We start from the raw sequence: 25,874 nt of genomic DNA, 5'->3' as shown, positions 1-25,874 counted from the left end.
AGAAAATCAGGTTTTGATTAATTGCATTTTTTCTAATTGAGTCAGACTTGTAAATTATTATCAAGATACTGATACCAAGGGCAGGTGATAGGCGTTCTCACCAACAGGGGCAAAATTTCCATATAGTCCTATATAACAAACTCAAGAACAGCAAGCTACAGAGGAGATGATACAAGTACTCTTACACGTTTCATACTATATATACACTACCACTTTGATATGGACGAAACACTTTGTGTCAAAACTTCACTTTATTCCTCGTAATTATATATGGTAGAACCTCCCACAATTTTGCCCCCGTCTGTAAATGGGTATTAAAATCGTGGATGAACATTGAAGTGTGGTTCATTTCGGGTGGAGAAAACTAAGAAAAGTGTCACTAGGATATTCACAAGAGATGTACGTCAGACACAAAGTAAATAAATATGCAGTATATGTGAAAGCAAGAAATTTTTTCATTAACTAACTAATATCTAGTGAATTGCTATCTTTGCAGATGGACGTGACAGATCAAAGTTCTGCACCTAAGTCAAACAACAACTAGTCCAGAATTCAAACAACTCATTTTGAGAAATCATCAGCAAAATATCCACACCTTTCTACTTTTCAGGTTCTCAAATGAAATTGCTCCTAGATTGCATATCTCAAACTAGCACTTTAAAAAAGTTGGTCCAGCATTAAAGAGTTGTGATATTTCTTCAACTATATGAACATTGAATGATATAAGAAAATTGATATAACTATTGAGTATCGACCCCCACGTCTTCAATTAACGTCAACTTGACACTTTTCCAGTCCACTCGCCAAAGTTCCTGATCCAGATACAACAGTGAACTGCACCCTTACATCGTTGCACACGACTGTCATCAAATGGAACCTTGTTCTCAAACCTCCATGCTTTAATCTAATCCAACTAATCAGTTGCACGTTAAAACTAACCATCCCACGCTTTCGATCCTCACTTATAAGCGTACCAACTGCGTCTTCATCTACATCCTTAAATCTGGCTACCAAAGTTATCTCACTTTTCTTCTCTTGGTCGAAAGGCTTAACATCTATGTCGAAAAGAAATGTTTCGTTATAGAAGAATCCAGTGTCAACTTCGTCGTAGTAGAGACTCATCTTGTTCGGGTTTTTTACTACGTAAATAACTTGCCAGTCGGAAAGATAACCATTGAGAGAACTGTTTATGGGCGGGACATATACCGAGTCGATTCGGAACTCGGGAGGGTGAGGTCGAAAAGCAAACCAGCTAATGGAAGAAATGGTGCAGAATATAAGTAGAGCGGCAATCAAAGCTATGAACAGACGACGGCGAAAGGCTCTAGCGTTGGGGTTGTATGCAGGCGCATGAGAAGGATTCGGGTTGGGGGGTGGTACGGGGTAAGGGTACCCGGTGCAAGTGTTGGGATCACTGGGATTATAGTTTGGATGTGTAGGTGGATAGGATGCTGGATAACCTGTTACAGTTTTGTTCGGGTCGTCATCCCTTGAAGTACTCATTAATGACAATGGAGGGAGAGAGGGATTGAAAGAATCTGCAAATGAAATGAAGTAGGAACATAGGATGCTTGGAGTTTATAGTTGGAAGTACTGCGGAGAAGACATGGCAAACGACCAAAGGTAGATAAAACCGATGAGATGAAGGTGCAATAAGTCCAAGAAACTTATGAATTAAAATATATCCACCATTTGGCTGCTATATATGATGCATCGCATTTGAGTGTAATAACTCAATCCTAGGAAAATTAGTGCTTCCAATTTGGAACTTAGTTTGACAAAGAACCATTCCAAGGAGTGCTTTGTGTCAAACAAACGGCATGAAATTATGTTGTGATTTTTTTATACAGACGGCCAGTGTGAAACACGCTTATATAACTCAACATATGTAGCACTAAAGTGACTAAACACATGCATGTAGCACGTACTTGCCTAGAACACTTGAACAACCCGTTTCTTTTTGTTTTTTTTTTGCATCAAGACAATTCACATGCTGTTAGCTTAAGCTTAATAACATTCAGGGTACTTGAACCAATTTCCTCTCAAGTATTCCATTTTATCTATGACTAAACATTGTTTATCTTGAGAAAGATTATGAGTAAGTGGCAAGTGAGGGAGGTTCTCACAAACAAGGCCCAAATATCCGTATCGCGCATAGAAGACAACACAAATATTGTTACAAGTATGATGCACCATCCCAAGCTTGGAGTTTCAAGCTCTTCCTTTCGATTTCACATAAAACTTGTACCCCTCCAATTAATACACCTAAATCATGAAGACAGCAGTGGCAGAGCCAAGAAATGTTTTCACCGATCAGCTGTGGAAGATGAAAAGAGCAAAACTTAACGAGTTTACTTGTGTCAATTGAAATGTTTGTTCACTTATTAAGTAAAATTTGTTTTCATACTATGGAACTTCAATTCTTTATGTTGGAGCAACAAGCCCAGACATAATGTTCTTTAAATTTCAGTAGCATAAACTAAAACGAGGATATACAGTAGTTCAATCTATGTAGTTATTCAACCTGAATTAAGGATCATTTTTCTACAGCTTTTAGTCTAAAACTTGTACATTTCGCCCCAACCTGCAGGATCATTGCCTCGCTCAACTTGGTTATGAATTATGACCGGCAAGTTGCAAAAGAATTTTACAGCAGGAGCACACAACGAACTATAAGTTAATTTGCAAGTTGAGGGGGTTGCACTTTGCACGACTTCCTCAACAAAGTTGGGCCTTAAAATCGCCAAGTAAAACTAATGGGAGGTTCAATTCTGGTGGAGAAAACAGAGAAATATCTAATTATATTTTTCACCAAAAAAGAAAATTTTACGGGAGATATAAGTGAAAACAAGAAACGTTTTCATCAAATAGCCAAGCTTGCAGATGGCGGGGGGTGACATCACATTTCTAATGTATTGCTATATCTTTCCCATTGAAGACTGCAAGATAAGTAAATCGATCTGAGTCCTAGCTCTGAGGAACTACAAACAACTACTAATATGAAAGCAGAAGCAAAATATCCACAACTGCGCGCTACTAATATATATACGTATCGCTTATTCACCAATCACCACACCTTCAAGTACCACCAACGCGACACTTTTCCAATCCACCCGCCCAACTCCCCGATCCAGAGGTAAAAGGGAAATGAACCCTTAATTACATTGGGTTATTTAGGGATTGGTCCTACTTATTTAGGGGTATTTAGGAATAGATCCTAAAATTATCGATTATTAGGCTTTAGTCCTACTTTTATCGATTGACCTTGAGTCAACTCAATCGACCGTGGTCAACCCATTTTATAATAATATAATTTTTGTTTTTTATAAAAATGGCCAAACTACCCTTTTCTTTCTTCTCAAACTTTTCTTTTTCTTCTCAATTGACCTATTAATTAATCAATGATTCTTGAACCCACCAGCAAACAAAGCAGCCAAAAGATTTTGAAAAGTGATTATCAAAGCTTTGCACTCTCGCGTTCGAGAAAGACGTTGATTGGAGTAGAGTGTATCCAAAACGAGAATCTAGTGCAAGCACAATAATGGAAATGGAATTCAAGGCATCAAAATGCTTATTTTTCTTTTGCTGGGCGGCTTGTTCTCTCCAGTTGTCAAATGTTTTGGAGTGGTGCCTTATGCATTCCGATGTATATTTGTGATGCCATTGACAGCATGTTCAGCAAGTTTCTATGGAGTGGTACATCGCTGTCCAACAAGATGCATAGCATAAGTTGAAAAAAGACATATGTTGCCCGGTCTCAGGGAGGTCTTAATATCCGTGAATCGAGAATGGGGCGGCATGGGCAGGTTAAAGCAATTCGGTTCATTGCTTCGGGACATTCTTCTCCTTGGACAAGATGGATCAAGAGTCGCTATCCGAAAGACAATTCGATATGGACTTGAGAAGTGAAACCGACAAACCGAAGCTTTGGAAAAGGATAAAAAATCCGGAGATATTGCGGCAAAGACATTATCCACTTAATTGGGGATGGAAACCGCGCAAACTATGGTCGGACCCGTGGCATCCGCTTCGGTATCCTTCTCAATCATTTTGGAAATAGACCGAGAGAAAATATCAGCCCCAATGTGAACGTTAGCTCTCTTATTTCAGTCCCAAATGGTCTCCCCTTGTCGTTACTTCTAGAGATCTTATGGAGATTTTGACTCAAGAAGTCAATGAGAAAAGAATTTGATTCTCCAAGAGGTCAAGGACAAGTCCGCGAATGGAAGAAAGAAAGGGCCCTTCGAGCGTGACAAACAAATTTGTAAATGATATGGCCCGAATCGCCGATCAATGATTGCTTTCAAGCCGAGGCGAGGACAACAACCGGTGCAGGGGATGATGGTTTTGGGTGTTGAAGTTGGGTTGTTGTTTTTGTTCTCTTTTGGATTGGATTGCTAAAATTTGATTTCGACTCATCATTATACATAAAGTAGTCTTCTATGTCTTTGTTGTTGTCGCGACGATTTGGATTGGATTGGATTGATATTTTCATTTTTATTTCACTCTTTGAATTTGATGTTTGAAGGTTTATTATTGATTAATTAATGGGTCAATTGAGAAGAAGAAAGAAAGGGTAGTTTGGCCATTTTCATAAAAAACAAAAATTATATTATTATAAAATGGGTTGACTACGGTCAACTGAGTTGACTCAAGGTCAATCGATAAAAGTAGGACTAAAGCCTAATAATCAATAATTTTAGGACCTATCCCTAAATACCCCTAAATAAGTAGGACCAATCCCTAAATAACCCAATTACATTATTACAAACTAATGTTACCAAATGGAACCTTGTTCTGAAAACTCTATTATTAAAACTCACCCAACCAGCCAGTTGCGCATCCAAATTAATCATCCCACGCTTAACAACTCTCTCTTCTACATCTTTAAATCTGGCTATCAAAAGCATCTCACTTTTCTTCTCTTGTTTGAAAGGCCTAATCTCTGCAAGACAAATAAGTGTTTCTCCGTACAAAAATGCAGTTTAAATAATGTCATAGTATGCGTTCATCTTGTTCAGGTTTCTTACCAAGTATACAATTTCCCAGTCTGGGGAAAAACCAGTCAGGGAGCTGTTATTTAAGGGAGGGTTAGATACCGAGTGGATTTGGAACTCGGGAAGGTGAGGTTGGAAAACAGGCCAGCTAATAGAAGAAATGGTGGTGAATATGAGTAGAACAGCAATCAAAGTTGTGATCATATGACGGAAAAAGGTTCTGGAGTGATGGTCGTAAGTTGGTGCGTGAGAAGGATTTTGTCAAATTGCATGTTAGTGGTGATGCTTGGAGAGCTGCGAAATTGATATATTGAGAAAAACCAAGAAGAAGAACAATGGAGAAGAATAGAGATTGATTGATTGAAAGAGAGAGTTGATTAGGGTTAGGGTGATTTTGGTTCTCTGAGAGTTACATATTTATACTAACCTATCTTAGGTGTGAAGTAACCCAAAACATGATAATAGAAACTACTAGATATGGATGTCTACACTTATAAAAACGTAGAACTTTACATATATGACATATTCTAATACTCCCCCTCAAGCTATAATGCCGCAAACTTGCAAATTACAGCTTGAATGACAGAAATAAAAGATAAGAATACAGCTCCCCTTTTCGCATAGAACTACCTTTAGTTAAAGAACTCAAACAACTGTTGAGACGAGACAGTCTGGAAAGTGAAACTGTCGATGTAAACAATGGCTTAACCTGAAAACTGAAGTTGTACCATAAGCACAAACTGGAAACAGAACACCTGTGTGATGATTGCAACTTGAGAGATGAATCTGAATAGTGCAATAATGATGTGACTGCAGCCTGAGAGATCGATGAAAACTGAATAGGCGTTGATGATGTGATCGCGAACCCGAGAGATTAATACCGAGTACACGCATCACCGCTTAAATTATAAAATGAATCAAAACCTGAAAAGTTGAACCATCAACGACAGCAGCATATGAGAAGCTCTTCAATAAGAAGGCTAAAACATAAATCCGGTGAAACACCATAGAACTCAGAACCATAACATGAAAGGGAGTCAAACCCTTATAAAGGAAAGAACTTATCAACCAGCCAATAATCAGGAATTCTACCAAATCATATTAGTTGAGACAAGAAGAAACTTCTGAAAAATACGAAAAACTGGACCTGATATGTTTAGGCAAGGGCGCGGGCGCGCCTTGAGCAAGACTAAATCAAGCGCGTGCACCCCATGCAACAATTTGAACAAACTAGTCGCAGATATAGAGAGGAGGGGGCGCCGCTTTGACGAAGGCAATCTTGTAGCTGGGGCGCTATAGCGAGTGTGTGATCTGAGAGAGAAGAAGAAAAGTGCCTTTGACGAAGGTAATCTTGAGTCGTGGCCCTACATATATAACCGATTTGAAACGAGAGATTACGGAGTCAAAGAGATTGCGGAACTTGAATACTGACTTCGAACCATGGAGAATAATGAAACGAGAGATTGCACAACCTTGAAAAGTGCCTTGAACATGATGATGAACAGTACTAGTGAACAGTAAATCCATCCAGAGAAAGATTGAAACTTGAATCAAGATAGAAAAACTTCTTCTTGTAAGAAAGATTGAAACTTGACTTGAATTGAATATTAAAAATTGAAAAGAAATTGATTTTTTGATAGATATTGATTTTGAGATATTCCTCTCCTAACATACCACTAAACTTTGATTTGATTTGATTTGAACCTGACGCTCTGATACCATATTAAATTGCATGTTAGTGATGATGCTAGGAGAGTTGCGACATTGATATATTAAGAAAAACCAAGAAAAAGAACAATGGAGAAGAATAGATATTGATTGATTGAAAAAGAGAGTTAATTAGGGTTAGGGTGATTTTGGTTTTCTGAGAGTTACATATTTATACTAACCTATTTTGGGTGTGAAGTAACCCAAAACATAATAATAGAAACTACTAGATATGGATATCCACACTTATAGAAACGTGGGATTTTAAATATAGGACATATTCTAATAGATTCGGGTTGGGAAGTGGTGCGGCCTGTGGGAAGTGTTATATAGTTTGGATGTGAAGGTGGATAGGATGTTGGATAACCTGTTACAGTTTTGTTCAGGTCGTCTTGTCATTCCTTGATGAATTCACTGATAACATCGGAAGGAGAGAAAGAATGAGTGAAAGAAGCTGCAAAGTAGAAAATAGGAAGCCTCGAGTTTATAGTTGGAAGTGTTGCGGAGAAGACATTGCAGAGGACCAAAGGTAGAAAAATGAGGACAAGAAGGTGCAATGAGTCCAAGAAACTTATGAGACTGGCGGCTACCTATGAAGTGGGATTGATCATTATAAAACTGAGTGTTTCTCACTCCGAACTAAGTTGGACACAGAAGCATTCCAAGGAGTACTTACGTCATTCAATCGGCATGAAACTAAGTCGTGACTTTTTTTATAAAACCGTTGATGATGTCGCCATTATAGAGGTTGTCACACTTGAAAATCAGCTCGCTAGGAAATTTCTAACACTGTCAAATTTAACTTGCAATATTCAGTAACTTTCAAGTTTTCAACACCATGAACTCGCAATATACACAACATTTAGCGCCTTTATTTTTTTCTTGTTGAAGTTGAGAAAACATCAAAAGGAACTGGTTTTGTGGTAAATTAAACCGATCTTCATACACTGCGTCTATTTTCTAAATACAGGATGTGTTCCTATCCTACATTTGTAGCACTTGTCTAGTACAGCATTTAATTTACACTAACAATTCTTATACACATTTACTACTATCACAAGCAAGAAAAATTATACAACACTTGGCAATTCTAAATAGTAGTTCAACAAGTAGATGATTTTGTAAACGTACAATTCTTAAACTCTCCGTCAATTCCAACACAACAAAAATAATCTTTTAAGTCAGTTTTTGTAATAATTTTTCATTAATGTCACCTTCTACAACTACTAAGTTGCAGGAAAACCCATCCAACTTATTAAGATTTACCGCACACCTTTCAAGACACAAATCGGGAACCAATAGATGTCCCTGATCAGCTGATATTCCGAATATCTCAAAGAGATCCTATTGAACCAGGTAGACTCCGTAGACGACCAAGTACTTATAGCTCTCAATAGTTCCTGTAAGTGTATGTACTTCTCAAGAACCAGCAGTGATCCGCCAATTCACACATTGAGGCCTGAGATTATTTCACCCTTTCTTCGTTCCCAGTCTATTTGAAACTATCTTCCAGAAGGTTGTAGCAAAAAAACTTTAGAAAGAGCTGAACTGCTAATATACTTCTTGTTTTTTTGTATACATAGAGAGGGGTGTAACCCTTTAGAACATGACTCAAGTATATAATTAAGTAAACCTAGAGTCTGTACAACGATGGCATTCCACATGCTTTGACAAAATCAAACCTCGTACAGATATAGCTGAATTGCTAATATATAGATATCTGCCGGTGAGAAACCACAGCATATACATCGATCACACTTATAAATTTTAATTACTACCAACTTGACACATTTCATTTCCACCAGCCCAAGTTCCCAAGTTAGTACTAGAATTGAACTGAATCCCAACATCCACACACAAAACTCTCATCAAATGAGGCCTTATTCTCAAAGCTCCAGCCTCGAATCTGATCCAACCCATCACCTCCACATTCATACTCACCATCCCATGCTTGCTATCCTCACTAATAAGGTCAACTATTTTCTTTTCTACATCTTTGAACCCTGCCCAAAGAAGACTCTCGGTATTCTTCCCTTGTTCGAAAGGTGAAACATCTGTTTCACAAAGAAACTCTCCTTTATAGAACAAGGACACTTGCATGACATCATAGCAGATGTCTGCCTTCTTATTAGGATTTTCTACTAAGAAGCCAAATTCCCAGTTTGGAGATATGACTGATGCCGAAGCATTTAAAGAAATGTTTACCATGTCAACTCGGAATTCGGGAAGATGGGGTCTGAAAACGAGCCAGCTGATGAAAGATATAGCGCTAAAGATGATCATCACAGCAATCAGAAAAATGAGAAGACGGCGGAGAAAGGTGTTGCTACTGCGGCTGTAGGAAGGGGCAGGATAAGGATTATGGTTGGGAGACGGCGCAGGGTAAGGGTAGCCGGTATATGTATTAGGCTCATAGTTAGGATGCCCTGGAGGGTATGCTGTTGGATAACCTATTACGGGCTTGTTCCGATCATCTTCCCTCAATGAACTCATCGAAGATATCAATTTTAGAGAGAGAAAAAGTTGTGAAGAAGGAAAAAACTATATGACCATAAGAGCAACTATTCTGTGAGCACTAATGAAGTAATGAGTATATCTTCCGAGGTATTGCGGATAAGACATTGCCTATATAGATAGAAACGAGGAGAGGAAAATATAGAATATCACAATTTTTGGCATGAAGTCACGAATGCTTATTCATAGTTTGGCTTACAATCAGTCACCCCTAGGAAAATGGTATAGGATACTTAATTGATAGTAATAAAGAACAACAATCACGACACACAACAATCAAACAAACAGTGGACATTATTAAAAGTTTGGATAATATTGTAAACCCCCATCTGGACTGCTTAAGTTTTAAAAGGCTTTTTCCTTTAAATTCTCTTCACATCATTGGAAGACTTGCCTAGATAGAAAGGCAAAACGCTTCAGAAAGAAGCTCTTCTGCAAAGTCCACATGTTTTTTATATTCTAGCTTCACAGGGAATCCTACAGAGAAACTACATTGTTAGGTAATATATGGTCATGGCAGAGGTGGCAGCACCATGGCGGTCAGTGATGGTGTGCGGTGGTGGCCTTAGTTGTAAGGTGGAGATAGAAGAGGGAAGGAGTTGGGAAGATAGAAAATTGGGGAGCCCTTTCAGTACCATTGCAGGGCCTGTTTGTTTTGGCGTTGGTAAAATTTAGTGGCTTTTAGGAATTTATTTGAACAAATTGCCATATTTGTTATTCACAACAAACTCCTCATGAACACAAGACATTTCTTAATAGTAGTTCAACCAGTAGACGATTTACAGTAAAAGTACAATTTTAATTTCAAAACTCTCCGGCAATGGTCACCACACAAACAATCATCGTTCACTTATTTCTGTTTAACTTTTTTCATTAATTTACCTTTTACAACTTTTAAAATGTGAGGAAAGCAATCAAGATAAAAATTTATAAACACTTAAGCTACAATCGAAAATTTTCTAAGCTACTGCTCTTTTCTAGATGAACACACACTTTCAATATACAAATCGGAAACCGCTAGATTTTCCTGTATCTGCTGATATTTTGAAGATTCCAAAGAGTTCCTATTGACTGTAAGTCTGTAATAGTTCTCAAGCTGCATGCTTGCGTACTGTATGAGTTTGGGCACATATCGAGAACCAGCATAGATCCACCAATTCTCGCATTGAGACCTGAGGTTCTTTTTATAATCTCATCAGGTCTACCTTTCTACATTCCCAGTCTATTTCAAACCGTCACTCCCGAAGATTGTAGCAACATTGGATAGGGTTAAACTGCTAATATATCCATATCTGGTGATGACTGATGAGAAACAACAATACATATATGTGTCGATCACGCTATCACACTTTCAATTACTACGACACTTCACACCCTTCAAGTCCACCAGCCCAAGTTCCCAATCCAGTACGAGAATCAAATTGAATCCCCACATCCATACACAAGACTTTCAACAAATGGCGCCTTGTTCCCCATCCAGCCTTGAATCTAATCCAACCTGTCAACTTTACATTCAAATTAACCATCCCACGCTTCCGATCCTCACTAATAAGCTTAACTACTCTCTCTTCTACATTTCTGAACTCTGCCCAAAGAAAACTGTGGCTATTTTTCAATTGATCGGAAGGCAAAAAATATGTTTCACAAAGGAACTCTTCTCCGTGGAACAAGGACACTTCCAATGCATCGTAGCTGATGTTGATCTTCTTATTGGGATTTTCTACTACGAAACCGAATTCCCACTTTGGAGATATGACTGAAGCAGAAGTGTTTGAAGGAGGTATAACTACAATGTCAACTCGAAATTCTGGAAGAATGGTTCGAAAAATGAGCCAACTGATGAAAGATACAACGCTAAAGATGACCATAGTGGCAATCAAAGCAATGAGAAGACGGCCGCAAAAGGTGGTGCTATTACGGTTGTAGGAATGGGCGGGATAAGGATTGCGGTTGGTTGATGGCACTGGGTAAGGGTGGCCGGTATGTGTATTATGATCATAGTTGGGATGCCCTGGAGGGTATGCTGTTGGATAACCTATTACAGGCTTGTTCCGGTCATCTTCCCTCGATGAACTCATCGAGGATATCAATTTTAGAGAGAGAAAAAGTTGTGAAAGGAAAAAACTAGAAGACCCCTACTACGTGAGAACTAATAATGAGTATATATCGAGGTATTGCGGAGAAGACATTGCCAAGATAGATGTAAACGAGAGAGAAAATCAATCGAATATCCTATTTTTGGCATGAAGATTCAAAGGCATACTAATGGTCTGCATTTTGGGTTATTATAAAGTCAATCCTAGGAAATTTGGTTATAGGATACTCATTCGGAAAACTAATGGTAGTAAACTAGTAATAAACAATAGAAATCATGTAGGTAGCGTTTGTCACATACAACAGTTAGACACACAATATCCATTATCATATCGTTAGATATTATAAATCACTGTCATTAAGCTACTAATTTCTTCTTTTTCCCTCTCTCTCCTTTTTCTAAATTACAAGAGATCGAAAACCTTTGGAGGGAGTTACAAAATGGTGGTCAGGTGGAAGTCGATTTAGTCTCAGGTCAGTGCCTAGAAGATGATATCATTTATTATATGTAAATCGTTTATAGGTTAATGTAATAATTTGGAACAGAATTCCATGATATACTATTTGAGCACAAATCAGGATACAGAAGTACGGAAAGAAGGTCAAGCTAAGCCTGCATTCGAATGTCCATTTTTTTCCATAAATTGTTATCTGTAATCATGATATTACTTATGTGCTAACTGCAATCCAGTCTAACTAACAAACCCAAGGCTGTGTTTGATTCAAGGAAAGTAAGCAAGACAAGGAGAAAGGAAGATGAAAGAAGAAGGGGGCAGAAGAGAAAGTACCTACCCCACTCCAGCCATTTATGTCCTCTCTGGTTCTCCTAACGGTCTACCCATGAAACTATTTATAATACAAACTACGCATTAACTTCAGTTTTGTGGGCTATCATTAGTATACACCCTTGATTTTCCAGGAATCTTAATTCCTTACAATCTTAAGCAAGCATTAAACCACTGGATTCAGAATGAGCTCTCAGGTTTTCAAGTGCAGAGGGAAGTTGGAATGAAAGTGAAACCACAATTTCTATTGCATCACCAGCAAGTAATACTTAATAATTCGATCAATACAATCATCTCCTCCTTTTATTTTCCTTTTCTTTTCAGCAAACAACATTGTCAGCATTACGTTATCAAAATATCAAGCTCCGTTCTAGAAAGATCTTAATTGTGATTTAACAGTTAAAACACCATAGCAATGTGTGTATTAAATGTTTTTATGTTGTAAACTCTGTGTGTATACCCGAGTGGGTTATGTTCATGAGCTTCTCATGATTGTTAGGCTTAGAGCCTAGTATTATTGTAGTGAAGATTCTCCCTCTAATGATCATACTCTTAGGGAGGTATGTAACTCTTTGAAGTTTAATCAACTGGTAGGAGTCTGCCTCAACCCCGTAACTTTTTCAAAAAAACAAAACCATAGCAATGTGTTGATTCGCCATGCTCCTCAGCATCTTTATTTGGCCCACTCAACTATTGTGTGGTTGAGTGACACTTAGTTATGATGGAGTGCGAGCGCACCAATTGGGTGAACAAAGACATTCACCTCATGCATGTATATCGCATTAAATCAAACTTGAGAATGAAAAATGAGACCAAAGCAAGCAGCGCAGGCAAGAAAAGAAGACCCGCATTTTTATTTAATATTGTAAAAATTAAATTACAAATCTAGCATATGAACTAATGAACACACCACCAACCTTTTTAGTATTGCACAGCAGTTCTACCGCTTTGGTTCATTCCAGGTTTTCCCCTCAAAAAATTCACCAAGCATGTGGTCAAGATCCTCTGGCGTGTGGCGAATATATTTCGAAGGGTTCTTCCCACTTTCGACTAGTGGTCTGCAAAATCATGATTTAACAATCTTTAAAGTCGCAAACAAAAAAGACGTGATGAACAGGTAAAATTTCATTTTTGAGATAACACACCCAAAGCGTTTAACAAAAGATCTATATGCAGGTAATAGGACTTCAGCAACTGCCAGTCTTAGCGATTCCCGCAGCTCACTGTCAGGCACCGTCCATTGAGACTGCCTCTGATGAAGCTCCTCAAACTGCATGTTAAATGCCTTGAATCTGATACAAAAACCAAATCTAATTCAGTTCCAGAAAATATAACAAGGGAAACTGGGTAAGTTGCCATGGCATCCTATTTATGAAACCCTTCTCGCGACTTTTTAGATGGCGGTATGGAGATGAGTCATTAAAGAATCTTAGTGAATTTGATCTCCTCATCTGGGAGATCATCCTCGTAAAAGTCGATTCCTCATGATCGTTCTGACAATAGCAAAAGTGGATTTTAAATTAAAAAATAATGCCCATGCTGGGCAATACATTTTATCTTATGGAGGGAAAGGAAAATGTATCAACTAAAATGAATTTATGACCTGTCCTTCACCATTGCTCTTGAAACCCCACTGCTATTCCCTCCGTCAGCTCCCATTCCACTACCACCCCCTGAAGAGGTCAAGCCCTGAACTGAAAGAGTTTGCAGAATCTGTAGCAGAAGATACATAGGTTAAAACTACCATAATAAACCATCATAGTAACTTAATTTTCTATTGTTATTTCAAAAACGACAGAAAGGAAACCAGGATATGCCCTGAATAACCGATAGGAAGGTCCATAGACACTAATACAACAAATAGCCATGAAACTAAACAAGCAACAGCTTCGAATATCATAGGCCTGAAGCCTTAATAACAAGTCTCACCTACTATATGGCTGACTAAATATCCCAGCTCTTCCTCTTCTGCATATTGTTATGGGGTCCCATAGACTGAAGACCATAATCATTCTGACAGACAACACAACACTACACAAGGATAGGTTATTGCGAAAAAATTCTCTCCTTAGCACGGTTTTTTATTTTAAAAAATTGTTGTTCAGTACCATGAACTTTGCTCGTTTTATCACTTTGGGACATGAGTAAAACTAAAAAACACATGGCATCATCTAGGCCATTAAGATGAGCAAATCCAATAGCAAACACTTTGTGAAGTCTTCATCTTCTTCCTCCTCTTCCCACCACCCCTAAGTATACTAATCACGAATCTAGTTCATTGTTATTTATGAGAAGTCAATAAATATTTATACGGACAAAATGGATTGAATTTTAATGGTTGGGGGAAGGTTAAACTAATCAATTAAAGCATTAAAACCCTAACAATAAGCACTAAAACTCTAATAATAAGCACTATATCTCTTCCACTTGAGCCTTAAAGTAATGGATAATTCATTTCATGAATGTTTTCACTTCATCTTTCTTCATTTCAAGTTGGTTATTATAGTTAGTAATGGTGGAGGAGGTGGTGGTTGGGAAGAAGAAGGAAATGAAGATGAAGATGTGCTTAGATATTGACCTTTGGATTGGATAAATCTTAACGGCCCAATATGATGTCACGTGGACATTTTTTTTTTTTTATTTATTTATTGGTAAGCATGTTTTAAATGAGATAAGTAACTCTTTGATGCTGGCTCTGGTATCATCACCCAAAGGTTTTACCAACTTTGCTAGTCGGCACCTGCCACGTGGACATTTTGATGGTAGGTGCCCCTCAAATGTCCACTTCAGCGCCACATAAGCTTCCATTAGGACACCCACACATCCATTAGTACGCCTAAGCATATCTTGTACAGAAACCACTGGTAACCCAAAGTGAAATGTCCAAAAGCTTGATGGCCCAAAATCGATCGGCAAAAATAAAATAAAACCATGGCCCAACTTTTAGTTTTTATCTTATATATAAAGCGGATACTGGGTTTTCCAATAAGTTCCCGTATTCCCAGTTTTAGACCAATGTTTTAAATCCAAAGAGTACCGGAAAGTTGGACAGCCACTTTCTTTTTACTCTTCGCTAAAAGGGTAAATTGGTAAACACATTTCACCCTTTCATCACTTAAATTACAACAGAGAAAAACCGAAACAAACGTACCCATTCCATCGGGAAAAAAACGGCACACAAATTCGAATTTGGGGAACAACACACCGCTTCGAACTCTCCCAATTAAATGGTAAAAACGAAAAGCAAAAACTGATTTGCTCCATTCCTGCGATTCTCCTCTTCACCCACTCTTTGCTGCCTTGCCAATTACTTAATCTGTTATTTCTCGGCAATATCTCTTCTCCATCTCAAAAACCTCTTGCACCACTTTGGACGCATTGATTCGCCATGGAAGAGGTTATAATATATTTTTAATTTTTTCCAGTCATATTCATCTTAATTTAACGTTTTTATAGTAGTGTTCGATTATTGTTTCATTTGATAAGCGATAGCCATTTAAAAATTTTCATTCCTTTATGGATCAATCTTCATCTTTGAACAAGCTTATTGCTTCTGATTATTGTTTGAGTTAGCATTTCCTTTCAACTGTTGTTACTTTTGATTTTGCATACTATTGTTACTTTTTTTTCATCGTTTTATAGTTGGTATAGCTCGCTCTGTTATCTGTTGTTTGTATACCAATGGCAATAATTCCCAATAAATGCACAATCATTTAGATCTGATACAAGCCATATGCTTTCTTCCTTTACAGTGATCGATATAGTCAAATTTTATGTATCAGGTTGGATCTCAACTGTCAGTTCCATTGCAGAATCGAGTAGAAAAAGAAACTCTTCTCACGAAAAAACAAATGGCTCGGTACTTGCTACTTTTATACTTCTCTGACTTTGGCAATTTTGATTAACAATCGGTTTTATACTAGAAAATTGTAAATAGATAGCATTTATTTAATGGCACATAGCACTTATAAAAAACTGCTATAAAATTTTGGAGCATAGCGCGCTCTGTTGTCTGTAAATCTCATCTTTAATCTTCTTCACATGTGTTGAACTGTAGTTTACGTCAAAGTTAGAGAGTTCTCAATGTAGAAGATACTTGCCTCGCCTTTTGTAAATTTGGATAAAACCATTCGCCGTATGCCTAAACTCTAAATAAATTTAGAGAGTGCCTATACACAGATTTTCCAGTACATCAAATAGGTTCCAATTAATAGCATGTCACCAATGCCCCTAGAGTCTGATAATGTTGTTCCTTTTTAATGTATATTTGGACCATATAGAATGTCAGATCAGTACTTTTTATCATAATTGGTTCCAATTCTCACCACAACAAACATTTTGAGATAATATAGTCACCAATTTCAATCTTCTGATTCGTATACTCTTCATTTTTATTGCCCTGCGTACTGTGTCCACATATTGGTTCAAGTTCATTATGAAGATATTCTAATTGACTGTATTGAGGGAAACTAAACAAAAATCTAAAGCCCTAACATAGCATATATTACTATACCATATTTCTAGATTACCTGTATTAGCAATTGTTATATGGTAATTGCTTTGTAGTATTAGAGATACATTGTAACTCAACTTTTTAATGTGATGTAATGAATACTTTGTACCCCATTTCATGATTTTCAATGGTTTTCTTTATATTTTTGAATTCATACTGAACTTTAAAGAGATTGAGAACTTGAAAAATAAATAGGTTAGTTGAGTAAAGTCTTCTGTGATCACAAGAGAATTACCAAAAAGAACAATAGGTATGACAAAACTGCATATTCATCAAGTTTAAATTTTTCTCACTTGATTTTTTTCTTGACCATCGCCATTCACAGGTTGATTAGAAGGCAAGGAATTATTGTGCTTTGTTGCTGTATCAAGCGATAAACACCTCTACAGTTTGTAGTTTACTGCGGCTGCGCACCCAAAATATCCGTCAAATGGGATTTTATACAACTTTAAAAGGTATGCTTATAATGAATTTCGACTTTCTTTAAATTTCATATCTGTTTGTGTTTATTCATTTGTCATGTCGTAGTTATTCACTGCACACACACACAAAAAAAAAAAATCTAAAATCTAAAATCTAAAACTTTTTATGATTTATTCAAGGGTTGTGGTTCTATTACATTTCATCTATTTGTTTTGAGCACATGCCCGACATAATTTCTTTATTGAATATAGTACAATGCACTGAAATGGGTAATGGATATAAGTCTTGCTTAACTATCTTTATGACTGTATTCATTAAATATCTTTATACTTTGATTTAAAGTCATTTATTAAAGTTTTATTCAAGATTTGGAAATTACATTTGCAAAAGCACATTAAAGCTTCTGTCTCACTTTATTCTTTTACAGTGGTCTTTTGGTTCTTCATTTTTCTACAATTGCTTCCATCATAGTCCTCATTTCTCCTAATATGCACAGCTTTTCGAAAGAGGGCTCTTATCAATTCTGTCAAGTAGGGCAAGGAACTAACGGGTCGGGTTCTGGTCGAATATGGGGCGAATTTTTTCATGGTATCCGAATCCGTATTACTTCAAATATTTCTACCGAATCCGAATCCAAATAAAAACTCAATCGGGTAATACTAAAAATTTGTATTTAATTGAAAATAATATGATATTTTATTATATCCCCGAACCCGACCTGACCGGGTGTATCTGAATACACAAACGGATATATATTTTTACCCGAATCCGACCCGAATTGGATTCAGTTCGGGTCAACCCAACCTGATTCCCTGCCCTGCTAGCAAGTATATTACTTATTTTAGAAAGAACTTCCATTTTCTTAATCAACTATGACTTCATGTTTTCTCCTCGCTCTTATAAAATCCAAATTATCTTAATTTTCTTTAACAGATGATTTTCAAGATTTCTTTCACATACCAATCTTAATTATATCATTCATTTTGTACCAATTATTTGCATTGTTCATTTAGTTGATTTTGATTTGGCACTGTGATCATTTCAATTTTGTTGTTGATAGGTAGTTCTATAATGAACTTTCAATTTACAATTTTTCAGAGATAACACTTCAAAAGTGTAGATGACTTTACTAATTCTATATGTTAACATTAATTTATATGCTATGTTATGTAACTTTCCAGATCCTCAATGTCATAACATAGGTCTAGCTCCAAGTTATGTATCTTTTGTGTTTTATTGTTGGATACGTAAAACCAATAATATTCAAATTTACATGTTTTACAATATTTTGATTCCCTATGCTGGATGAAGGTTGTGTTCTCCACTTATTTCTATAATTTACTACGTTTAAATCTATATTTGACTATGTTTACAAGGATGGTTAAGTAACATGATGTGTGCTGTTGTTAGCATCTACTAGGACTGGTATATACATTTGGAAAAACTTGTGATGCAGGACATGTGACCCATAGAATCTGGGGAGAATGAACCATTTGATTTGGTGCGTTTGAAGTGAATTTCTCGATCCATCAGGGGTTCAATGTGTAAACACCAAAGAAATGAACCAACAACGTTACTCTTTCAGAGAGGCTAGGAAAATTTTCGGCAGGTCCTGATTAGTCAGATTCAAGTGCTATATCTACATCCTTGGTTTCCCGTTTCAAAAAAAAATGTCAGTTCCACATTTTAAATTTCAGCAACACCAAACTTCCTTAGATGCGTGTTGTTATTCAAATATGTGTTATGTTTGTCATAAATGGAGCTTGCTTGCTGTGTGGATAACAACCATTGTTGTTTTGCTATATGTGTATGATGATTTTTTTAATAAAAGTGGCATTCTTAATTCATTTGTAGCTCAATTTATCAATGCATTCACAAAGGAACACAAACTACATAAGGACATGTTCAATGTCTAACACATGGGGTAAAAATGTTACTAACAATTGAAGGATATATGTGTTAAAAACTTTTTTTACGACAAACTAAAGTACTAAACTAACACTGATACTCTATTTACAGGTAATAGATGTTTTCTAGCAAGGCGCACACACCCGTACCTATTGTGTCTACTAGCACCATTTGTTGACCAAGAAAATTTACTATCTTCGTTACACGTGCAACGCACGTGCCCATTTACTAGTTTTTATAAATCAAACATTTGCCCAATAAATTAAATCAAGTAAAATATGCCGACCAGAGGAATCCTTGAAATTATGTCACACAATAGAACCTATCTATTGCCAAATTAGACTCTCTATCTCAGTTGAGATGCAATAAGAAGTTAATGATAACTAATGATACATATAAAAAACATGTTCCAGACAGTTCTTAATTTACAAGAACAGGATTTAATATAAAAAACTGAAGAGATCATGCATAAAGGATTTGAGCACTACAATATGAGATATGATGATGTCTACACACATAATTTCAGAGACTACCTTTCCCCAAGAAACCCTCTTATACTGATTTGCATGCTGCTGCACAATCCTCCGATGTATTTGCACCCAATCATCCCCTAACAAATCCTTGGCCTCTGACCTGAGAGAAAAAAAAAAGGGTTAAGAACCATTATCTCTACCATGTATATATCAGAAAAACTCCCAAGTCAATTATCAGTGACTGTCTCACACCTTCTCACAGATCTGACCATATAGTGAATATTGTTCATAAGAAACAACTGGGTCAAGGCTGGATCTCTATATTGCTTAGATTTTCCGTCGAGATTAGTCTGAAGAGCCTGCATTATCCTTATTGTTACCAATGCCAACTGGGATTTCGTTTCACCTCCCTTTTCAAACTCTTGGAAGAGCTGCTTCAGCGTTGATTGATAGCTGCACACATTTAGTGCAGGATAATGTAAGGTAAGTTATATCTTGGATGAAACCTCATACCAAGCAAGCTACCAACATAAATAAGTAAATCTACTTGAGAATGCAATAACGTGATAACATCAAGGAAAAGAGAGAATGATTTTGTAATAAACTAAACAAAGGAGTATAGGCTCCCCTGATCTGTCTCTTTCTTCATAAAATAAACCAACAGAAAATAAAAACAGTAGATTTCATGCTGTGTTTCTGTGGCCAAAGTTTTCCATATCCAGGCAGACATGAGTGGATGCTAAAAAAAGTTAAAAATGTAGAACCTAAACCCTCAATGCAGATTGCATTTTGTAATGACTACAATAAAAAGAGACATCCTAAATCATGAAACTACAACCATGTATTTGCATAAAATGATACATGATGAGATGCAAGATTTTACCAACGCAACATTTAATCTATTAACTATTAAGACACAGCCCCATCAAATATAAAGACTGCAGATAACTATAGCAAAAGGAGTGGCCAAAGTAGAGTACTCAAGACAAACTTACTCAAATAGAAACTTCACATAATTAATTACATAGCTTGTCAAAGGATGTACAGTCCCATCAAGAACAGCAGTTTTTGTAGCATCTTTCTCAACTGCTTCTTCAAAATCTCCAAAGGTCTCTTGGGCTGTCTGTGCTAACCTCTTTGTCAAACTCAAAGCTGAATCCCGCATTTCAGTGCAAGCTTTACCTGCAAAAATTGTTTGAATCTGCCGCAAGAAAATAAAATTTAGTGTCATTAAAGATAGAAATATATGTGAATTGTTAGAGTTCTAAGAGAACATCTCCCAAGGGGACTTAAAGACTGGGCCGCATGAGGTTCGGGGGCAGCGCCCCTGGCCTGGACTTTTTAGGAAGTTTCTATTATTAAAAACGCTATTAATTTCTTACATATATAGAAGCGATGCAAGGCCGAAACTAAGGCCTTATCCTCTTTTTCTCTAAACTTCTTCTCCATTAACAAAAATACAATTTTACTTGTTTTATATATCAGAATGACCACCCTTTGTGTCAAGGCACCTTTTAATACTTCTGAGCATAAGTGTACTAAAGGCCTAAAGACTTACAATTTTCTCTTCACCAAACAGATACTCATGTCCTTGAAGGAGGTGTTATGAATGTCATGGTTGTCTATGTTTCACTACATATACATTCATGTAACATGGGATACAGGTGCTTTCCTTTGTAGTTTGTACCATCTCGAACTTTCCTAATAGGGGATACATATTATGCATTCTTCAGAAACACAATTGTAAAATTTGGAATATATTCTGTCAAAACCAAATTAGAAAATGAACTAATGAAGAATTTAGATGATTTTCTATTCATTCAAAAACATAAAATGAAAAATAAAAAATATAGAAAATAAAAAATCATTCTTATTATCAACAGATATAGAAAGTCGTCAGTACTGATAATTGATAAATTTAGCACTGGAAACATTCATGTTACCTCGGACTGGAGTTCACACATTATCTCGTACATGTCCAAAAGAACAAACAGCTTTTCTGGAGATCTTTTACTTTTGGCAATAGCATCTCCAAAACTGAGAAGCATGGCTACACTATTTACAGTAACTTCTGCAAAAGACTGATCCTTAAGAGAATCACTGCCTTCAAATATTTGATCGCAAATTTTCCACTCCCCTGCAAACAGCAGTTTAACCTGTTTCAAACACAATCAAATGTTGGAAGAACCAAATAAAGACAAAACCTTGTTTCTTACAGAAATCTAAAACAAAATATACATCAAACAGAAATCCTATTTCTTACAGCAATCCGCATGAAATGAATCCAATTCCCAATCTTAGCCTCCAAAACTTCCCACTGCATCTTCTGCACATCATCTTTACTAAGTTTTTCAACACCCAGTTTCCGGAGGCTTTGTTCCAAAGCCGAAGCACGAGTATCCCTGCCAACAATATAACACATTGCCACCTATGTTCAACATTTAGGGGAAAGGGATAAAGAGACATCACTTTACATATTATGGAAAAAACATGTTTGGTTTTCCTTACTCACTTCTTTATTCTAAATTATAAAATTACAAAAAACATTTAAAAGAAAAATCTAGACATACATGTTGCTATTAAAAGCATGTCATAAGACGATAGATATTGATTGTGTTTCTAAATGGTTGCACATTTTCAAAATGGATAACCTGGGTCAATTCATTGTAGTATATCATCTTTCCCAGAAGATTGATTACATTTCATGATCCATTCTACAAGAAAAAAATGTAAAAATAAAACATAAAAAATTAACCTATTCACAAATGCAAGGTTTGTTCTTCTGAAATTCGTAACAGCTCTCTTAAGGCCAAACAGTGATCTGTATAACATCATAGAAGGGCACAGATGTTCTGTAGCCATATGCTGATAATGGCATACAGGATCAAAATGTTGAACAGTGCATATTTTTCTGGTCACTTGTCCATGTGTTCTATGCCCATATCACTAATGATGCTATTTGGCACAGCCTATTCCATTTATTTACCTTTCACTCACAGGCGCTATTAGAGTTCTTTTCTTTATTGGACATCTCCCAAGGGTGTCTAAAGTGCCAATGCCCAACTCCCAACCTGCTTGTGATTAGCTGTGGGTTCATGGTCTCATCCATGATCTAGCCTAAGAAACATTGAACGGGTATGTACGTCAGTGTCCGACACGGCGACCCATATGAAGTAGGGCAGGGCAACATGTCTAAGTAAAATAAAAAGTGTTACTATTCTTTACAACTATCCTGTGAGGATTACAACCATTTATTGGGCTCAAGACCTTACAAAGCGTCTCCTGTGCCTGCTTACATATAAATTACTATGCAAGTCGCATATCATGGACTTGTGACTTTGTTAATAGATTGTGTTCTTAATCTTTTAGTGTTAAAATAAACACTCGTTTGAATTGTATGCATAATATGTCTGTTTTCCGATACTGTCAAGTATCCTGCACGTATGTTTTGAGATCACGAAGTGTCCACATTACGTAGGATCTAGCAAAGTGGTTCCGTTTTTGTTTTGCTTTACCATGGTTGGGTGCATATGAGGAATGCTTCACCTGTAAATTTTGAATAATTGTTGCTGGTGACCAGCCTGGACCATTTGCTGCGCCAAATCATTCAACAATGGCAGAATTCTTGGTGGAATCAGAGTCGGAGGTGTATATACAGCAGTTTCCAAGCTTTTGTTTGGATGCTCCGGATGGTTGGTGGATGATGGATTCTTGCCCTGGCCAGGTGACCCTGAAGGTCGAAGAGAATTAGGAAGGCATTCAAAAAGACGATCAGGCTCCACGGGTTTGCTGAAATTTAGACAGATATATTTACATTAGAAGGACCATAACAGTTGCATCATTCCAAAATATAATACAAATAAGGGGAAATATGAAGATGAACTGGAAACATAATATGAGATAACATGTATCACATTAAGATCATCATGGTGCTGGCTTAATTTAAATATATAGAGAAACTGGAGTTCACTACAAATATTAAAAACAAACACAGAGATTCATGCAATCTTCAGCATGCCAAAGACTTAGAGACCAACTCCCTCAGGTGGTTATGTTGCCTATCATTCTTTCTTTCATATATATAAGCAAAACATATTTCATCAATTCTCAATACCCCCTTAACTAGACATTAAGGAACGCAAAACTTAAAAGGCCAAATACAACTATGCCCAAACACAGTCATAGGATGCTTGAAAAAAATAGATTGGAGACTCTAAATATTGGGTTTGAATTTTGAGATATGGGCGCTGGACCATAGAGCAGAGGGAAAAGACAACCTTAGAATGAATATTGGGTCCAAAAATCCTCTGTGCACCCAAGACCACAGAGAAGCGACATAATAACCCTAACATACTATCTAATGAACCAGATCCGTCGAACTCCGCCTTGTCTTACAAACAAAATAGTACTAGATATCTGGAAGGGTAGCAAGACTCATTCTTTCCAGATCAATAAGAAACTCGGACAGCCCGAATGATTACCATAACTTATAGTCATGAAGTCAAGAACTGATGATGCTTAAGGTCTAATACTGCACATAATACAGATAAGAACAGAGAGAAGGTCTCTTGTCAGTTGTTTTCTTATTCAAATAATGGAAAATAGATAGCGGGCTTTCTCGACATACTACATTTCTAATGAAAATCTTTCGCTTTGCCGATCCAAGAAAAAAAAAACCATGTGCAATTTGAGAGATTGGACCTTCAGCTCAGAAATTTCAGTCATACGTAATTTGTTACAGCTTTGCAGAATTTATAGACTGTACAGCAATGAGTAATGGTGATCTTTTCTTATGGAAACGTAAAGGCATATGCTTGAGGATTCAAAGAACTTTGGGGAAGATCAAACCTGTAGGATGTTAAAAGCTGCTTAAACTCATCCTCCAACTTTGAAATGGCCTTAGCGAGCAAATTATTTGCATGGTTGAGCACGCCATCGCTACTCTTAAAGCTTTTGTTGCTGCTGAAGAAACGGATATTACTTCTCAATTGGGCAACTGCTTCTAAGTAACTTTCTAGGTCTTCATGTGGCCCCCTCAGGATTTTCGCCTCTGCCTATGAGTTACAAGGGTTTTAGTAATCAACATCATCATATTCCCAACACATTTACTACAACAAATTAGCAACCTATTCAAATAAACAAAAGTAAATGCAATGGCGGCCAGCTGTGGTGTTTGACATAGGACATGTGTCATCAACTTCAATCCTCACATTGAATGGAGCTGAAGATAATGTTGTAGAATTTTACGGTGTCATTCGTCATGCATTATAAACTTGTTAAAATTAAACCTATGATGACACATCCTTAAAAGTTATCAAAAAATAAACGAACCTGGCGTGACAGATCGAACTGACTTAATATAACATCAGCAGCCTTCAATGTCTTGTCAATATTCTCATGTGCTCTTCTAATCGAATGTGTCCGTATCTACAAATTTGAAAAAATTTGTAAATCAGCCTCGAAATAATTAAACTGGGTCAAAAATAAATAATAAAATAATAAAAGAAAGTGACCTGAGTGGGACGCATTGCGGTTTCAAGAGCAGAAAGACGGTGATCAAAGGAGCCAAGAATTGAGACCATGTTGTCTGTGATGGTTTGACTTTTCTGTAGAGATTCTCTCATGAATGTTACTCGCTCACTAAGGCCTTCCATTGCTAGAGGAACACCCATTTTTTTTAATTCTCTCTCCAGAAATTATCTGGGTTAAATAGTTTAAGACTTTTACAGGTGGCAGTTTTTCGACAGGAGATGGAGAACGACGGGAAAAAACTAAATGAAGAGAGTTTTGTTCTAGTAGTCCTAGACCCACACTTGCCACTTGGAAACAATTGACGCCGTTCGAGGCCTACGGATCTACAATCTCAGAGTACAATTCTTTTGAATTTTACTAGTAAACTGCATAGCAGTGGGGCGTGAGCGGAGAGAGAGGAGCGGAGATTGAGAGGGAGAGAGGAGCGGAGATTGAGAGGAGATTGAGAGGGAGAGATTGAGAGGGAGAGGGATGAATAGGAGAAGATGAGGACAGACAGAAACCAACCAAGTAACATTTTGGGCCACTTTACCCCCCTCTCCCAAAATGTTCGCTCCGCTCACGGACTAGTTTGTTCTAGTTTGTCACACTTTCGTGCCTTCACATTCAGAAAGAGTTGCCTTTTTATTATATTTGCCTACCCCGACAACTCGTCGCGCAAGGCCTATCCGCGCGCTCCAGTGCAAAACAACTCGTTGCGCCTAACAACTCATCAGCGCAAGGCTAGCCCAATTGCTCATTATCTATAAACCCAATCATAGTACAAAATATCTCGATATATTACGATATTTAGAGATATTTATCCGGATTTCAGATAAAGATATATAAATATCACGATATGTTATAGATATATACGACTACAAATATCAGCGATATTTTAACGATATTTGTGATATTTGGAGATATTTTGCGATATTTTGTGTATATA

At 36.9% G+C, this 25,874-nt stretch overlaps 4 protein-coding genes across 6 annotated transcripts; all 4 read right to left on the bottom strand.

Moving 5' to 3' along the window:
* Positions 1-435: 435 nt before the first annotated feature.
* LOC147486249 (NDR1/HIN1-like protein 10) lies at positions 436-1,660 on the bottom strand. Its single transcript, XM_086573047.1, has one exon. It carries the CDS (start codon positions 1,501-1,503, stop codon positions 766-768), a length of 738 nt encoding a protein of 245 aa, XP_086429173.1. The 5' UTR covers positions 1,504-1,660; the 3' UTR covers positions 436-765.
* A 6,811-nt stretch (positions 1,661-8,471) lies between these two features.
* Positions 8,472-9,197, bottom strand: LOC147486248 (NDR1/HIN1-like protein 26). Its single transcript, XM_086573691.1, has one exon. The coding sequence runs from the start codon at positions 9,195-9,197 to the stop codon at positions 8,472-8,474; it is 726 nt and encodes a 241-aa protein (XP_086429817.1).
* Positions 9,198-10,576: 1,379 nt separating this feature from the next.
* On the bottom strand, positions 10,577-11,296 carry LOC147486247 (NDR1/HIN1-like protein 26). Its single transcript, XM_086573690.1, has one exon. The coding sequence runs from the start codon at positions 11,294-11,296 to the stop codon at positions 10,577-10,579; it is 720 nt and encodes a 239-aa protein (XP_086429816.1).
* Positions 11,297-12,926: 1,630 nt separating this feature from the next.
* On the bottom strand, positions 12,927-25,545 carry LOC147486246 (exocyst complex component EXO70A1-like). 3 transcript variants are annotated; one of them, XR_015202393.1, is made up of 13 exons: positions 24,928-25,208; positions 24,746-24,841; positions 24,263-24,468; positions 22,961-23,203; positions 21,678-21,816; positions 21,358-21,570; positions 20,410-20,615; positions 19,667-19,867; positions 19,475-19,574; positions 14,027-14,110; positions 13,701-13,810; positions 13,243-13,389; positions 12,927-13,155 (listed from the first exon to the last, which is right to left on the bottom strand). XR_015202393.1 is itself a non-coding variant. In XM_086573046.1 (12 exons), exons 1-12 carry the CDS (start codon positions 25,084-25,086, stop codon positions 13,038-13,040), a joined length of 1,938 nt encoding a protein of 645 aa, XP_086429172.1. In that variant the 5' UTR covers positions 25,087-25,545; the 3' UTR covers positions 12,927-13,037. The 3 variants fall into 3 exon arrangements, 1 of the variants encoding a protein (XP_086429172.1); XR_015202394.1 differs by lacking the exon at positions 14,027-14,110 and adding an exon at positions 16,904-17,016 and having other exon boundaries at positions 24,928-25,207; XM_086573046.1 differs by lacking the exon at positions 14,027-14,110 and having other exon boundaries at positions 24,928-25,545.
* Between the last annotated feature and the right edge of the window lie 329 nt (positions 25,546-25,874).

This window comes from Coptis chinensis, chromosome 7 (genome assembly GCF_015680905.1).
Source record: "Coptis chinensis isolate HL-2020 chromosome 7, ASM1568090v1, whole genome shotgun sequence".
NCBI lineage: Eukaryota > Viridiplantae > Streptophyta > Magnoliopsida > Ranunculales > Ranunculaceae > Coptis > Coptis chinensis.
The sequence above is the reverse complement of the archived record's forward strand: the minus strand, read 5'-3'. Positions and strand labels throughout refer to the sequence as shown.